Raw genomic sequence first — 16,891 nt, 5'->3', positions numbered from 1 at the left:
GCTATATTATTTAAGCGGTTAATCTAGTCCTAGTGAAAAGATTCATATGTTTTACTCAAATTTAGGGTTTTCCACGTAAATCCGATGCGCTTACCTTGCTCAACATTTTCTGATCATATTAGTATTAGCCTAGATTTTTCACGATGAGACACCGGTGACCCACAACAAGGTTAGCAATAACAATTAGCAAACATCTATTACTTGCAAACAGTGCTCATTCATATGCCATCTTGCAAATTATTGAGATAGGCTAGGCATACAACTTTATAAATCAACACCATTTTATTAGCCTTCTTCTTTAATTGAACTATAAATTCCAACTTCATGAATAGAAGCAAATTATTAAGTAGAAGATTTATCTCTAACGAAACATGCCACGAGTGTTAAGGGAACAGAAAGTACTTGTGACGCGTGTCCAAGATGCTAAATTCATCACCTTCACGGGTAGTTATCATAGAGTGGGTGCCATTTTTTTTTTCTCGTGATGTAATTAAGAAAGGGATATGAGAAACCAAATCCTTGGCTTTGCTTTGCCAAAAGGTAATTGCTTCTTTACATTCCAATGCCTGAGTTCATATTCACGGTAATATATTTATGACACAGAAAGGTATTATTTTTTGTTACCTCTCAAAGTACCTCATTTTAATTTTGAAACATATTCAAAACTTATGTTACCTTTTTCTTTTTTCCTTATGTATATATATATATATATATATTATAAGTCTTAAATTAATCATAGACTTTTTCAACATATAAATTATATTATTTAACCAATCCCACAACCTTTGTTATAAGCTAATAAGACCCAACTATTTATCTGCAGGGGGTGACCTCTGATTGATACTATATTAATTTATAGATTGCTATGAAAAAATATTAATATTTTAATAATTTCCGGTTGGGTTCATGCATTGGGATAAATTAATCCAGACCTTCTACTTCATTCATCATGTCAATTTTCCCAACAGTAGAGAGATCTGTGCATATGAAAGATCTCTCCTACCTATATATGAATACGATAGAAATGGAACTAAATTGGTAGAGACACAGTTACTACTTGGCCATCTCTCTTATCTTTAACTGATACCAACTTACCAAGAATTTGGTAAGTTTGTTCTTATTAGCAACAATCTGCGTAACTTCCTTGCCTTCTTCATCCTCGTCCTCGTGATTTGATCCTTTTTGGCAAAACAATCACTTGAATTGGTTAATTGCAACCTCCAATGGTTTTAGAGGTTCTGCACACTAGTTTTGTTTCATCTTTTGTCAGTATTAAGCTAGGATTTCTATCTCCCTGTCGAATTGTGAGTGTATCCAAATGATAGGGACATCGTTGCTACAGATATCTATGAATTTGTCGAATAATACTGTTGATGTATAATTTTTTATTTACGAGGATTATAAAAGTAGATGGAATTTTGTGTATCGATAATTAGTGAGATATCGTTATTAATGAAATTTATACTCCGGATGAAAAAATGAGTTTATATTATGTGAATGATTTTAGATTTAAGTCTCAATGCTACTTATATCATTAGGGCAACATTAAAATTAGGGTAGGCTCGAAATTAGCTGAAACTAACTCCCTCATGTTCGAAATTATTTTATGCATTTTAATGGATGTAAATAGATACTAAATTTTTATTAAAAAAGTGATAAAAAATTATCCGACCGTTTTTATTGTAATTATCACATATTTATATATTTAAATATATAGTTAAAATTATTAGATATATATATATATAATTTATGCGTTGTGCAACCCGGGAAGCGTTGAACCGGTCAAACCAGCCACAACCATTAGTGGTTAAGATATACGACCTCTCCCTTTTTCACTTTACCTCCAGATATCAAATTATATTACTAATAAGTACTCCAGAGTTCTTGCAATTTCCACCCTCAAAGTCTACGAGAGAGACAAAAGGAAAGGAACCCAAGAAAGTAGGGGTTGCCTTGCTACCCCCTCCTTCCATTTGTAGGAGAGCTTTGGGGCTGTTAGCCAATCTAGGAGCAAGAGGACGAGAATCATTAGCCATGACAACCCCCAAAAAAGTAAAAATTAGACTGACCCTCCCTTGGTTGTCCTTCTCCATTCCCGTGGAAAGAAGAGAGAAGGGTTTCGTTTGTAATTAAGACTAAAATGTAGGTGGCGATTGGCAAAAAGGAAATACTGAAAAACAAAAGTGACGGGAAACTAAAGCCAGCCTTGTTCCATTCCATTCTTTTTGGGCTTTTTTGCTTTTTAGCCCTTTGGAAATAATCGACAAAAAAAAAATAAAAAAATAAAAAAATAAAAAAAAGAAAAGCGAAACGCTAGGTGCTGCCTTTCATTCCCCAGCATCGCTCTCGTCTCTTCTTCCTCCTCTCTCTCTCTCTCTCTCTCTGTCTCTGTCTCTTGTTTTTGCCTTGCCTTCTCTCCTTCTTCTTTGTGTTGTTGAGAGAAGCATCCTTGGAGAAATGGGTGGTAGGAGGAGGAGGAGGAGAGGAGAAGAGAAGTATAGGGAGTAGAGAGAAGGGAATAGTATATATATAATGTACAAAGAGCACCACCGCGCCAAGGCGTGGGAGTCCACCGTGCGGAAGGCTCAACAGCAAGCACACCCTCCCCACCCACCCGGACGTCGCCGCGTGTGCATCTTCACTCCCATGTCCGTCGTCCCAACCACCGACGACGCCGCCTCCACCACCTCCTCCGGCGACGACACCCCTTCCTCGTCCGCCACCACCTCATCCGTCGCCGACGATAACGATTCCACCAGTACCTCCGCCACCGGTACAAGCTACTCCGGCGAGAGACTCCTCCCCAACGGCGACTTCTACTCCGGCGAGTGGCGCTCCGGCGCGCCACACGGCACCGGCAAGTACCTCTGGTCTGACGGATGCGTCTACGAGGGTGAGTGGAGGCATGGCAAGCCTACCGGCTCAGGAAAATTCTCCTGGCCCTCCGGCGCCGCCTACGACGGCGAGTTCCTCTCCGGCTTCATGCACGGCTTCGGTGCCTTCGTCTCCGCCTCCGGCGACACCTACCGCGGCCTCTGGTCCATGAACCTCAAGCACGGCACCGGGAAGAAGTCCTACTCCAACGGCGACTTCTACGCCGGCGAATGGAAGGCCGGCCTCCAAGACGGAAACGGCCGATACGTTTGGTCCAGCGGCACCGAGTACATCGGCCAGTGGCGCGCCGGAGTAATCCACGGCCGGGGAACCCTAGTTTGGGCTAATGGGAATCAGTACGACGGCGGGTGGGAGGAAGGATCGCCGCGGGGGAGCGGAAGCTTCCGTTGGGCGGACGGAAGCCTCTACGTCGGGGAGTGGAGCAAGGAATCCGGCGAAGTGAGGCAAAAAGGAGCGTATTACCCGTCGATCGCTTCATCATCACCGACTGCAAGGGACCCACGCCAGGTGTTTGCGACGGAGCTGCCCGAATGCAAGGTGTCAGCAGGTGAGGCGGTCTCAATCCTGCCGTCGCAGAAGACAATGAATTGGTTGACGGTGAGGTCGGGAAAGAAGGGGTTTGATCGGATTTGCATCTGGGAGTCGGACGGTGATATAACTTGCGACATTGTTAATGGGAGTACGGATCCGGCGGTGGGTGGTGGGAGAGAGGTGGAGGAGGATCTGAGCGCGGGGATGGGAGCGGATGAGGGGGAGAAGAGAAGGTGGCCGCTGCCGACGGCGGTGAAGAAGCAGGGGGAGACGATATCCAAGGGGCATAAGAATTATGAGCTCATGCTCAATCTACAGCTTGGGATCAGGTAAATTTCCACCCGTAGTTGGTTTGATTTGTGGTGGTTTGGTAGGGTTTTGGTACGAATTGATATAATTGGAAACAGAGTCAATTCTGAGATAGAATGATCTTATTCTGTGATAAATTCTTCTTGTGTCTTCTTACCTATCATAGATGGTCTATGTTCTTCTATAGCTAATTCGATCACCTTGCATGTATTTGCATGTCAGGCAAAATAAAAATGGTAAGCGGAAAGTGCTAGTTTTGTCTCATATTGCAAAAAAAAAAAAACCTAATTCTTAGCAAGTATAGAGGTTTCATTTGATTGGTTTCTGTTTCCTTGGTTTAGAGACCTACATGGATCTCCTTTAAATTCTAATAGGAAGCAGTGTAGGACCATTTTTATGACACTGACTCCATGCTAGGTAAAGAAGATTGAATTTTGGTCATGCCAAAATTGAATTGTTATAAGAAGCAGTGTTGGACCACTTTTATAATGTAATTTATACATCTTGGCTAGTTGACAATTTCATAATTACTATTTCCTTTGAGCAGAATTGTCACCACTTTTTTGCTTGGTATGGTGGAACAGATGTGCTGTAGGAAAACAAGGTCCAACAACACTTGATCTGAAGACATCAGCCTTTGACCCCAAGGAAAAAGTATGGACAAAGTTCCCTCCTGAAGGATCAAAATATACACCCCCACATCAATCTTGTGATTTTAAATGGAAGGATTACTGCCCGGTGGTGTTTAGGTTAGGTCCTCAGACATGCAACTTTTGCCTTTGTGTTCATGATAAATGACAGTTTTGGTTCATTCTCCAAATCTTTTTTGGGCTTGTTTATAGATATTATTGTGAAATGCATTGAATAGGACGCTCCGCAAACTTTTCAAGGTTGATGCAGCTGATTACATGATATCACTCTGTGGGAATGACGCCCTTCGAGAACTTTCATCTCCTGGTAAGAGTGGAAGCTTCTTCTACCTCACAAATGACGATCGCTACATGATTAAGACAATGAAGAAGGCTGAAGTAAAGGTAGGTTTTGAGTTTTGAATTGTTCCTTTGCCAACCTTCTTACCGCAACAAGACCACAATTTCCTTGGCTGACTTTTTACATCACTCATCCTTGTACAGGTGCTTCTGAGGATGCTTCCAGCCTATTATAATCATGTCCGCTCTTTTGAGAGTACTTTGGTTACCAAATTCTTTGGTTTGCACTGCGTCAAATTAACTGGGACTTCCCAGAAGAAGGTTAGAAGTAACTGTCATACAATAGTGTAACGTCATACAGATGATGTCAGACAGACGATATTTTCTGTTTTGCATTTTGAGTATGTCTTGTATATAATTAACCAGGTACGCTTTGTTATAATGGGGAATCTATTCTGCTCTACGTATGCTATTCATAGGCGTTTTGATCTGAAAGGATCTTCTCATGGTCGAATGACTGATAAGCCTGAGGCAGAGATTAATGAGTATACAACTCTGAAGGACCTTGATCTTAATTTCATATTTAGACTGCCAAGATCATGGTTCCAGGAATTTCAGAGGTAGTTCAAATTTGCTTTGTCTCCAAATCTGTTTTATTATGAGCTTATTATCACTATGGAGTTCTAGCATTGAGTCCTCTCATGTTGATCGATGTAAAACATGCTTTTCATATAGGCAAGCGAATAAGGATATCGAGTTTCTTGAACATGAGAGAATCATGGATTACAGCCTTTTGGTTGGCGTACACTTTAGAGATGCCAGAGATATGCATTTTTCTGAAGGTTGATCCTAAAGTCGTGTTGCCTTATATTACAATTCTTTCTTTAGTTTTTGTATGCATGCTGCTGATAATCCTGTCTTTATTTAAGGTACTGTTGATGCTGAGAACACAAGACAAACAAATCCTCATGGACCTTGTCCTCTCAGAGTAGACACGGACCAGTTTCTTTGTGATCCAAACAGGTGCTTATAAGTTTCTGTTTTGGAAAAAATTTCCTACTTTGTTTTCTTCGATTTCCGACATAGGTGGTTCATGAGAAAGAGGAAATTTGAGACTATAATTATCGTGATCATTAGTGATATTACTCGACTACATACTAATCCGAAGTTTACACTATTGCTTTTCTAAATCATATCAGTATTGATTTCTTGTCGAAAAAGTTATTTGTTAGTTTTATCAAAAACTGCATGTACGCTTTGCTAATTAAATTCTTTATCATATAAGAAATGTGAGATAAACAAGTAAGAATCTACGTCCTCAACATACGGCTGTGTGTCATAGGTCGGCTATGATCAAACTCGGTGCAAACATGCCAGCCAGGGCTGTACTGACAGTTAGGAGGAGTGATCATGATTCCCAGCTAATTGGAGAACCAACAGGGGAATTTTATGAAGTGGTGTTATATTTCGGAATCATAGATATACTCCAAGATTATGATATCAGCAAAAAGCTAGAGCATGCATACAAGTCTATTCACTATGACCCGACATCAATATCAGCTGTTGATCCAAAACAGTATTCAAGGCGGTTCCACGACTTCATATTCAAAGCTTTCTCGGAGGACACCTGAAAGAGCCCTGAGATGCACGGCGCTGCCATGGCTTGTAAAAATGGAGCTAGCTTCAGAATAGTTTTTTCTGCATCAGAGAGGAAACATCTAGTAGAAGCCACTCTCGACGAGTGGATCGATGGATGATCAGAGCGTCTAGTAGAAGCCACTCTCGACGAGTGGATCGATGGATGATCAGAGCGGCACGAGGTGCGCTTGTCGTCTAAATGAACCATTTGGTTCTCATCTCCATTTAAATATGAAGATATCTATACAGTCAACTAAATGTATACTCATATAGATAGCATTTACATATTTACTAAACCTATAGATAGAAGTTTGTAACAATTGAGAGCGCAAGCTGATTCATAGTTGTAAATGATTTAGCTGAGGGTAATATGTACAAGATATCATTCTTTTTGTAATCAGTTTTGTTCTTAGAAAGCTGAAGATGTAATTCTAAAAGACACTGTACAGTATCTCTTTCGACCAGGTCTGGATGTGTGCTTTACCTATTTGCAGATGGCATGCAGATGAAATAATGGCGTCAATGACTGGGCTTCTGGCAATAAAGAGGGCTGATGTCCCTGGCTGCTTTCATTGACTACAAGATTACTTTATTCTGGGGTCTTGTAGCTCTGCCATATGATTGTTAGCTAGCTTTTAGTCTGGCCAATTCGTGATGATGACAGTTTTTGCTGGAGGTGAGATGGAAATAGACATGGGAAGCAGGCAAAGTTTAGACTGTCACCTGCAGTGTAGTGCCCACCTGACACTGACTCGTGAACAACGAGGCAATATTGAACGAAACCCCAGGCATTAATCACTTGTGAACCTTCGATGCCTCATATTGCCTTTTATTTGGCCCACCGTGGCCTATTTAATATTCAAGTAACTTATGTATCAATAAGAAACTAATCTCGTTGTGTAGCTTTGTATAGGCTCATCACCTTCTTTTCAATAACAAAGATTAGTTTACCAACTTGCTCCACTCATTCCTACTCATTTTCCCCACAGGTTATTATTCTTCAGTTGCTTTATTTCGAAGAACTTAGAACAGAAATATAGCATCAATATGACGTTATTATAAGAGGAATGCACAAGGATTCATCAGGAGAGCATTTATTGTTACCTTAGCATTTGAATACCATGTCAAGAAAAGGTAGCGCACCATTGAAGTTGGAATCGATGGTGTTCCTTCCCATGCTACTGCTATAAATAGGAACCATTGATTTCTCAAGTAGGCGTGGCGAAATGGTGTCCCTAGTGTTCACTATAACCAAAACCTACAAACCCAGTTATCTTTTGTAGGCTAGATACTTAAGGGACCTATAACAAACAGTAAATTAACCTTCCAAATATCATGTCACAAATATTACCATCCCAAGGAATCTTATGTTTGGTTACTTTCTGGCACTAGAATAAAGGAATCTAGTTCCTCCCCTAAATATTGAGTCTAGTATGCAACATTTGAGAAATTTAGGACCTTCATCATAATCTTGGTATGTGTGTAAGTATAAATGCACCTTTTTTTTATCAACACAACTTATTAAGCCTTCCTCCATGCATGCAGTCTTCTATTCAAATCTATCTTCTCAGCTTCTGCTACATTGGCATACACACCCGGCAGCTACTCGACCTAGTTCTGCAGTTCAATATGACGAATAAAATCATAGTGGCCAGCCAAATGGAGAAAACCTAATATATCACAAGAAATATCACGATGACAGTAAGTATTTTATTATAACAGCAAACATTAAATAATTTCTCCTTAATTCCCCAATCCATTTTTTCAAATTACTCCACTCAGGAGTGAATTCATACGACAAGAATAGTATATCCTTATTGAGCAAATGAGAAGGGAATCCAAGAATATAATCCTATAATAAATATCATGAATTGATCATTGTTTGCACTAAACTAGAAATAATCACAACTCCTAAAAGAAAAGAAAAGGGCAAACTGCGAGCAGTCGGACGGTTCACAAGAAGACATGATTTGATAACTAGTATAAATATAATCCAGACAAAGATCTTTCAATAGAAAACTTCTATCTACGAGAAAACTATGGACATATCATACTCATCTCTCTATTTATCATAAACCAAACATCAATTAAATAATCATCTCATCATGACGATGGATAAGTACAGCAGCAACAATCATGCAAACGTAACTCAAACAGGATTAAACATTTAGCTCAAGTGCCATAATCATTCTTAACAAACCTAAGCAAACAATACAACTCTAAATTGAATTTCAATCACTTTGAGAGAACTGTGCACCTGCATGTAATATGATTGAGAGATCCAGAATTATCTTTAACCTAGGAAATGCAGCCTCAATAACCCCACTGGTCCTAACGGATTTCAAGGATACAGACAGTAATTTAAAAACAAATATGACTTATTAAGCATAAATAAAACATAAAAAAAATATTCTTGGCAAGTTTTAAATAAGTTCCTGCAGAAGTATACATGCTTGAGATCCACCAGTAGATATCAAACAAGAGATTATTAAGCACTTGTAATCACAGCTAAGAATCCTACAGACACTAATATCTGCACAGAAATAAAGATAGGTAGTTTGCAAATTTACTACATATCTAAATAAGCATAAAGTTCGGTCTGCAAACATGTAAGAGATCAGCAGCAAGAGAAAGAAAGGTAAAAACTTAAAAAGCTTACAGACAAGAGAACAAACTATACACTAGCAACTTGGCTTCACAACTATGTTAAAGAAATACCACAACACAATTACTAGTCGTACAAGCATACATCCTGCTTAGGTCACCATTAAAGTCTAATTTATCATACTTAAGTAGTCCCTCCTTCCCACACTCCCACTACTTCTAGGAGTAAATCTGCCTCCACCTAGACCTACAAGTGCAATTCTTGGCATCAAAAGTACCTACTTTGACACTAACTAAAGATAACACTTTCAGTACTCAACAAGAGAAACCAGAAGAGCATAGTCAACTCTGCCAACAATAAAATTTCATCCAGAACATAGTTTATTAATATGTTTTGTCCAAATTATTAGCAGTCAATCATTCCACTAATGTATGTTGCATTATCTCTTGTATTCTACAAGGAAATTCACATCTGCAATAGAGAATCAAGAAGCTTCAAAGGTAACAGAACATATAAATATTGTAACCCACCAGAAAAGAAAGTTCAAGGCTACATGTAAGAAATAAGTGTGAGTTTTTCTAATGTGCAAGTTAACCTGGAGTGTAACAATGCACATGGCATCTACCAAAATGCAATTTACAAAGAATCACATTTCGATACATGATAAAATCCAGGAGTAAACTAATTCAAACATGTGTACTCTTTAGTCTGTCCAAATTACAAGTTCATGGTATTCAAGAATCAATAGATGATTTGTTATCAGCACTCTATAGTAACTTTGTAAGGACCAATGTCTCACCTAGTTCTGGACACATGCAACGACTGTGGATAAGTGAACTCAAGGGCCTTGCACGGCATAAAGGTAATCTTCAAGGTTTAAATAGATTACAACATAAGAGGAATATGAAGTAGAAAAGACAGGAAATAATAGAGGAAGTGGGAGAGAATTTTATACTTGAAGACAATGAAGAGTGAGTGACTCCACAGATGTTGAAAAAGAAAATCAGAATGAACATATTTCTCACAAGTATTCCTCCATATTTAGGGTCATTTTGATTGTCCTTCTATGGAAAAAAGGAAGCATTTTTGAGATATCAACGATATGTAGTCAAAGCAAACCAAGGGAAACGAGAGAAATGGATAACAGACCCTCAATCAATCTTGATAAACACAATACATTCTAAACAATTATATGGATTCAAGAAATACTTATTTTCCTGTAACAGACTTCTAAACACGTCAGTTATATCTACTTGTCCCTAGCTATATTAATAAAACAGCTGCCAATAGCAAGTAAGCACCACATAGATGTTAGAAATTTACGTTGATCAGAGTCTTCTTAATGTGTTTATACCATACTATAACAAATTCCATGCATATTTAAAATTGGAGCCTATCTTTAGATCAATAAATCCTAACTGAAACAAAATAAGGGATTCAATTAGTTGTGCAATTTACATGCGATTAGACTCAGCTACACAAGAAAATTAATTTGATAGTAATAATATTACCAGTCAGTTCAGTGATCACAGTACCTACACAAATTATGCTGAAATCACACATAAATCAACCACCCTAAAAGACAATGCAATTTGACTTTATCGAGCTAACGATGATTGTCATTGTTAACTATTAATTATTAAACAAACAAAATTTGGGAACATCTATAAACCATTTTATATAGTTATGGACTTGAGATAAGCCGAGATCTACAAAATTAGCAGCTTTAGAAACATAAATTAGTCAATTGGAGATTTTCAAATAAAGTATGAAGTGATATAAAGGTAATTAATTATCACTCGTGAGTTTTAAAAATAATGAGTATCTTACTATCTCTAAATGCCAAAGAATTTTGCATGTATGAACCTTCAAGAGAACACAAATAAATAAATGGAAAAAAAAAAATACTACCTATTCAACAAAGACATCATTCAAACTTTATTTATACTTATTAGATAATTTGAATTACTATAGTAAATGACACTAACAATGGTGAGATAACCAATTAACCCAAAAGCTTAAAATATTAAGTAGCAAATAAACAAGATAGATAATAGATCACATCTTCAACATAACTTATCACATGTGGCCTCTATCCAGGGCACATGGATAAATGATAGACAAGGATTTGTGACCTCATCCACACCCATCAATATAAATAATAGAAAGTAGGGAACCGGAACAGGCTTATGAGGTCTGACCCCTTGTCCTTCCTAAAAAATAGTTATGATACTATCATTAATGAGAAAGACAACTCTCATAGGCAGACATATCAGTTTGTCTTGGAAACATATTATACCATTTTTAAAAGACCAGCTCAAACTCAAATCCTAGCCACGTAGCGCAATAAGCTTCGAACCTGCTTAGTGCTAACTGATAAATGGTTTACACAATTGTTCCTTAAAAGTGTTTGATCTAGAAAAGCAATCTAAATTTAATGATCAAATTCAAAGTTGCTCTATAACTAATGCCATTGTATAAAATTTACAGCAGAATTCCTACAACTTAAAAACTGAACCATATTACATATCGAGTGTCAATAGGTAGCCTATGACATTTCCCTCAATCAAGCTACGCTGTCTGGCAATCCACTATAACTACAAAAGAGAGAAAAATCTACTCAAACTATTACGGGTTCTTCTAACTCAACAGGTTCTTCATACTTGTTAAGCTATCACCAAATGGCAAGAAAGATAACTTGTACATGATTTGCAATCAACATAGTACGATGAGTAGGTGAAAATAAGAAAATGATGATATATACTAAGTAGATAAGGAATATTTATTAATTAATTCTAACTTTATAATATAGTTAATAATAGGTTAACCCGGATGAGGTACTACCCTTAACTATTAATGGTGCCTCTAGTCAGCAAACTGTTAAATTCGATCACGAAATCATCATAAATGGTGCAAGAAGCGGTATTATTTCATGCATATATACTACAAGCACAAATGGAAGGACTTTAAGAATATGATTATGCTATGTTTCAAATTATAGCAACCTATATAACTAGACAGGAATTAAATCAGAAGTTTATGCCCTAAAAGCAAAATAAGGAAACAAAAAATAGGCCAGTCAAAGAGAATGTAACCTAGATGGGCTAAAAAAAGTATATATTTCCATTTTTAAAGAAAATCAACTCATCAGTGGAACCGTCCAAACCTTGAACAAAGTTGGGGAAAGGTAAACCATTTAAGATCAAATAATTATGTAGATTACCAAACAAAATTTATACCCTTGCATGTCATGATGGTAGTCCATCGTACAAAGGTCCATAAAGTACCATGTGAAAGTACTCAGCTTTGATCCAGTAGCACCATCAATGTGTTCTCTTCTTTCATTTTCCATCAATGCTTTTTAAACTATTTAAACAGTATCCAGAAGGTCCAAAATCAACCTCAATGTGACTAGAACAAGCATATTCCCCCCCCCCCCCAAAAAAAAAACAGATGAGTATTAGAACATAGAATAGCAAAATGCCAATAATATCAAGGCAACATATCTCACATCCTTTGATGGGATTCGCACGCAAAATATAATAAATGCGATTGCACAAACTATTGGGAATGGCAAAATGACGATGCTTTCGTATGATACATTGCGCCCTTCAGTAAAGGTAAGGAGTAAAGCAGCAAGTATAGTTAAACTTACCAGCGTAGCAATAGAGTTGTCATCCACCACATGCACTATAACACAGTCGGATGGTGAAAGCGTCAATCCGTTGCAAGTTCCAATGAGATGCTCTACAGCGCATGCCTATCTACACCTACTCTTTTTTAAAAATTATCAGATTGGAAACAAACCCACGCAAGAGATCGAAGAACTTATATAGCCAACAAGATCGCATGATGATAATAGTAGATGGATTGGCTCTATAGGAAGGAAAGATCAGTCAAACGAAGCGAAATGTCGAACACAGAAGAAGTTAGCAGTTTAAGGAGGAGGAAGCTAAAGAGTCGTATAAGAACACGCATATGTTATACAACAACAAGAACAATAGGTGAAACCAACATGGGCATAGGCCACCATGCATAAATGATCACATACACATGATGAAGAGCTTAATAAGAAAAAGAATAGAACCTTTGGACTCGTGTAAGTACTTGCGAAGAGAGAGAAAGAGAGCTCAATTTATTGGGTTGCCAAAGTTGGTAACTCCAAGGAACCCACCCCCGCCTTGCGACGCCCCGGCACCGTAGACGTCGGAGGACGCCAGCATCTGAGACGATGACGTGGCGCCCCCGTTCCTGCCGCCGCCGCCGAGGTGGAGCTCCGAGATGTTGGGAATGACGGTGGTGTCGGCGTTTCCGACGCTGTCGTGGTCGTGGTTTTGGCCATCGTCGACTCCTTGGTCGTAGAGGAAACCCTTGAACACGTGGCCACCGATGGTGACCATGGCTTGATACGCGTACTCGTCCTCCCCGTCGTCGATGGACGTCACGCGCACGCACTTGAACACCGCCGGCGCTCGCACGTGCCGCGGCAAGCTCTCCCTAAAGCTTGCATCTAAACCAAAGGGCGGGAAGGGAAGGAATTCGATAAGTACTTACTCGAGTATGTAGATAATAGACACGGGATAAGTTTGGGGAGCTTATCGTTACCTTGTTGGTGATGGCTGGAGCTGGTATCGAAGCTTCGAGGAGGGGTAGTATTGGAGGTGGAGGTGTGGGAAGTGGTGGTCTGGGAGGGAACGAGGCGCGGCTTCTTTGGGGCGGAGGTGGAGGCCGCGGATGCTGAGGCGGCGGCGATCTGCTGCCGCTCGCGGCGGCGGGCGGCGGGGACCCACGTGCTCTTCACGTGGGTGGAGCACTCGAAGCCGCGGCTCTTGCAGCACGTGCGGCAGCGGCGGTGGATGCAGTCCTTCTTGGCCTGGTTGCCGCAGTCCTGGCACGTGGAGACGCCGCCGAGCACTCCCGGGCCTTCGAGATTCGGGACGGGCTTCCCGAGGTAAGAGATCGTGGTGGTCGGATTGGGATTAGGGTTAGGGTTTTGCTGGGGCGGACCGGGGTGGGGCTGGGGCTGCCAGAACTGGATCCCCGAGGCGGCGGAGGACCCCGGGATGGATTTGGGGTTGTCGGGATCGACGAGGCAAGGGGCAGTGGCGAGGAGGGGAATAAGTGGGTGGTCGGAGGAGGAGAGGAGATTAGCTGAGGAAGACGACGAGGACGAATCGTGGTGATGGTGGTGGAGATGGTGGTGATGGTGCTGCGTGTGGTGGAAGGAGGCGGCGGGGGCGACGACGAGAACATCGCGGAGGCCGACCATTCCCATATCCGCAATCCCGTAATTTAGGGCATGCCTCGGGTTCAAAGCGGACGACCCCGTCCCACCCCATAGGGAACCGCCGCCGGTAGGGTTACCGCTCCCGCTCCCTCCTCCTCCTCCTCCTCCTCCTCCTCCGCCTCCTCCTCCGGCATTGAATCCGAGGCAGAGATCGTCGCCGCGGCCGGTGGCAGAAGATGCTACCCAGTCCGCGAAGGCGCCAGTATCGGATGGGAACCGCCGCCCAGAAGCCACCCTCGTAGGTAGTTAAGAAGGGTAAGTGAATTTATTACTCAATTTCCGCTACAAATCGCTCCTATGATTTACCTGCACAGCTATTGCTCCTCCTCCATAGTAGGTGGTTAATGGGTATGGGTGATTCTTTTTTCGTTTTCGTTTTCTTTTTTTTTTCTTCTTCTCTTTTCTCTTCTGTCTTCCTCCTGCTCCTGCTCCTGCTCCTGCTCCTGCTCCTCCTCTTCCTCCTCCTCCTCCTCCTGGTGTAAATATTTGGCGGGACTAATAATTATAATGAGTGGAGAGAAGAATGGGGGAGACACTCTGAAATTCCTTCTGATCGGGATCTCTCCTCTTGCCTTTTCTTTCTTTTTCCTATGTCTTTCTCTATCCCTACCTCTCTATCTCTCTCTTTGTTTCTTTCTACGCAGGCTTCTGTCTCACTCCTGCCTCTCTGTTTCTGCTTCTGCTTCTGCTTCTGCTTCTGCTTCTGGCAGCAGCGGCTGCTACTCCTGCTGCTGCTGCTACGTTAAAAGCTATAAGCTCTCAGCTTTCGGCTCGTTCTTGCTCGCTGTCTCTCTCCCGTTTGTATTGCCTCCTCCCTCTTTCTCATATTGGCCTTATTGTTATCCTCCGCCTAAGTCACGTGTCACGTGTCACGTAGTAAAGAAGCAAAGGACGTCCACGGTAAATAATCGAACTAGACGACTTGGGTGGGCAGCAGGCAATGGAGATGGGCCACGTGTATTACAGCAAGCCAAGCCCCGGATGTCTCTCGGCTCACCCAAGACCTGCCGATCTACTACTAGTCCCAGTCCCCCTCCCCTCTCTTCTTCTATTTTGGCTCACTCCTGTCACCCTATATTTTTTCACTTTACTTTTATATACAAATTTGTCCTTCTCTTTTTTTAAATAAAATGCCTACATCTATATACTTCTTCTAGCTTAGACTTTTTGCATATCTGATCAAAACAAAGTATAATTTACACTTAAATTGAAATACAATCGGTGAAAATTCCCCTCCCCCTACTTCCCCTTTCTTTTATGTCACTTTTCCACGCGCTTTCGTGCCTATGGAGCTCTAAAATAATACACGAAAGGGTTGGAATATATGCCATAGCTTTCATGCTGCGCTATTTACAGAAACGACCCTATGTGCCATTTAGCAAAAAGAGCCCGGCTCTTGTGTGCATGCTACTTACTTTATAATTTATATGCCCCCCTCCCTCCCAAAAAAAATAACTACTATTGCCATTGTCTTGCAATTATAGTAGATAAGCACGAGACTTCCACTAGATTATGCTACCCGAATTCCGCACCTATCCTCCTCCTTTCTTCCTCCCCCCCTCCCCCTCCAAAGTTTTTTATTATACAATTCTTCTGACATGACGATTACTGGTGTGGATTGGACACGCAGCCATGCTCCGGCTGACTCTATGTATCCCAGTTCTTTGTATCAGATAATAATATAATATAGTAACATATTGTAGTAGTCTTCGGTTCGACTCATCACTAGCATTAGCATGGATAAAACAAAAATTAATCTCCATCTCGAAAGCCGTCAAATCAATCAAAGTGTAGCTACTGTGACTGTGAATGCAGTAGTAACCTGGTAGCATCTGAATCGTTGTTTGCTCCTCATCTCCTGTTTGAGGAGGGGTGACAAGGCAAAATTAGGCGAGCGAGCGAGCGAGCGAAAGAGATGGGGCTGGTAGATACGAGAGAGTAATAAAGAGGAGATTGAATGCAATTATTGGTGGTGTGGGGGCCCACAGGTGGGAAGGGGGGGAGAGAGAGAGAGAGGGGGGGGGTCTCGGTACGGACCTCGCATCTGCGCTCCACCACCTCCGTAAATTTAGCTTGGATTGTCTCAGAGCGGTGGGTTTTAGAGCACCGAGCTTTGAATCCGTGGTCCTCATCACCCATCATCCCCCTTTCCTTTTTCTTCTCTCCCTCTCTCTCTCTCTCTCTCTCTCTCTTTATTAAATTTTTTTCTTTTTGTTTAAAACCCTGTGTTATGTGCTTATTGCATTTTACACCGTGTCATTTTACTGTCTTACATCAATTAGTTTTAAAAATTCAACGACAGATACAAGTTTCTTTCGTGGACTATGTATGATTCACGTACATCTTAGAGATTATTATTATTTATTAATTTAAAAAATAAGTTCTAATTATAAGCTGCAAAAGGCACGAGTTATTCGTGATGGAAAACATAACAAACACATAGTGTATAGATTCTCATGTCCTCGTCAATCTTTTTCTGTATTATATTTAAAATTAGAAGAAATAAAAGATGGAGCCCAACATATATGAGTCCTAGTGTCCTACCATTTTATGATAAAAAGCCATGATTATTATAAATCATGAACATCATATAGAGAGGTGTATGGGGGGTTGGTTACCTCTTAGCATCTTAATTTTTTATGTGGGCTAGGGCTTCTTTCTATCCGTACTCCTTTGTTTTACCAGCATCTCCAGTCA

At 40.6% G+C, this 16,891-nt stretch overlaps 2 protein-coding genes across 5 annotated transcripts; one reads left to right on the top strand and one right to left on the bottom strand.

The window, feature by feature from the left end:
• The first annotated feature begins 2,344 nt into the window (after window positions 1-2,344).
• LOC140764377 (phosphatidylinositol 4-phosphate 5-kinase 6-like) lies at window positions 2,345-6,753 on the top strand. The gene is made up of 8 exons (XM_073102924.1): window positions 2,345-3,755; window positions 4,320-4,484; window positions 4,604-4,769; window positions 4,869-4,985; window positions 5,091-5,284; window positions 5,400-5,506; window positions 5,594-5,687; window positions 6,007-6,753. The coding sequence occupies exons 1-8, from the start codon at window positions 2,533-2,535 to the stop codon at window positions 6,293-6,295; spliced, it is 2,355 nt and encodes a 784-aa protein (XP_072959025.1). The 5' UTR covers window positions 2,345-2,532; the 3' UTR covers window positions 6,296-6,753.
• Window positions 6,754-6,900: 147 nt separating this feature from the next.
• On the bottom strand, window positions 6,901-15,163 carry LOC140764378 (protein LATERAL ROOT PRIMORDIUM 1-like). 4 transcript variants are annotated; one of them, XR_012105031.1, is made up of 4 exons: window positions 13,513-15,163; window positions 12,995-13,417; window positions 12,563-12,677; window positions 6,901-7,919 (listed from the first exon to the last, which is right to left on the bottom strand). XR_012105031.1 is itself a non-coding variant. In XM_073102928.1 (3 exons), exons 1-2 carry the CDS (start codon window positions 14,180-14,182, stop codon window positions 13,038-13,040), a joined length of 1,050 nt encoding a protein of 349 aa, XP_072959029.1. In that variant the 5' UTR covers window positions 14,183-15,163; the 3' UTR covers window positions 6,901-7,919; window positions 12,995-13,037. The 4 variants fall into 4 exon arrangements, 3 of the variants coding, with proteins under 3 accessions (XP_072959029.1, XP_072959028.1, XP_072959026.1); XM_073102928.1 differs by lacking the exon at window positions 12,563-12,677; XM_073102927.1 differs by lacking the exon at window positions 6,901-7,919 and having other exon boundaries at window positions 12,377-12,677.
• Between the last annotated feature and the right edge of the window lie 1,728 nt (window positions 15,164-16,891).

This window comes from Typha angustifolia, chromosome 8 (genome assembly GCF_048772165.1).
Source record: "Typha angustifolia cultivar Huaian chromosome 8, ASM4877216v1, whole genome shotgun sequence".
Taxonomy (NCBI): Eukaryota; Viridiplantae; Streptophyta; class Magnoliopsida; order Poales; family Typhaceae; genus Typha; species Typha angustifolia.
This window is presented reverse-complemented; position numbering and strand designations above follow the sequence as displayed.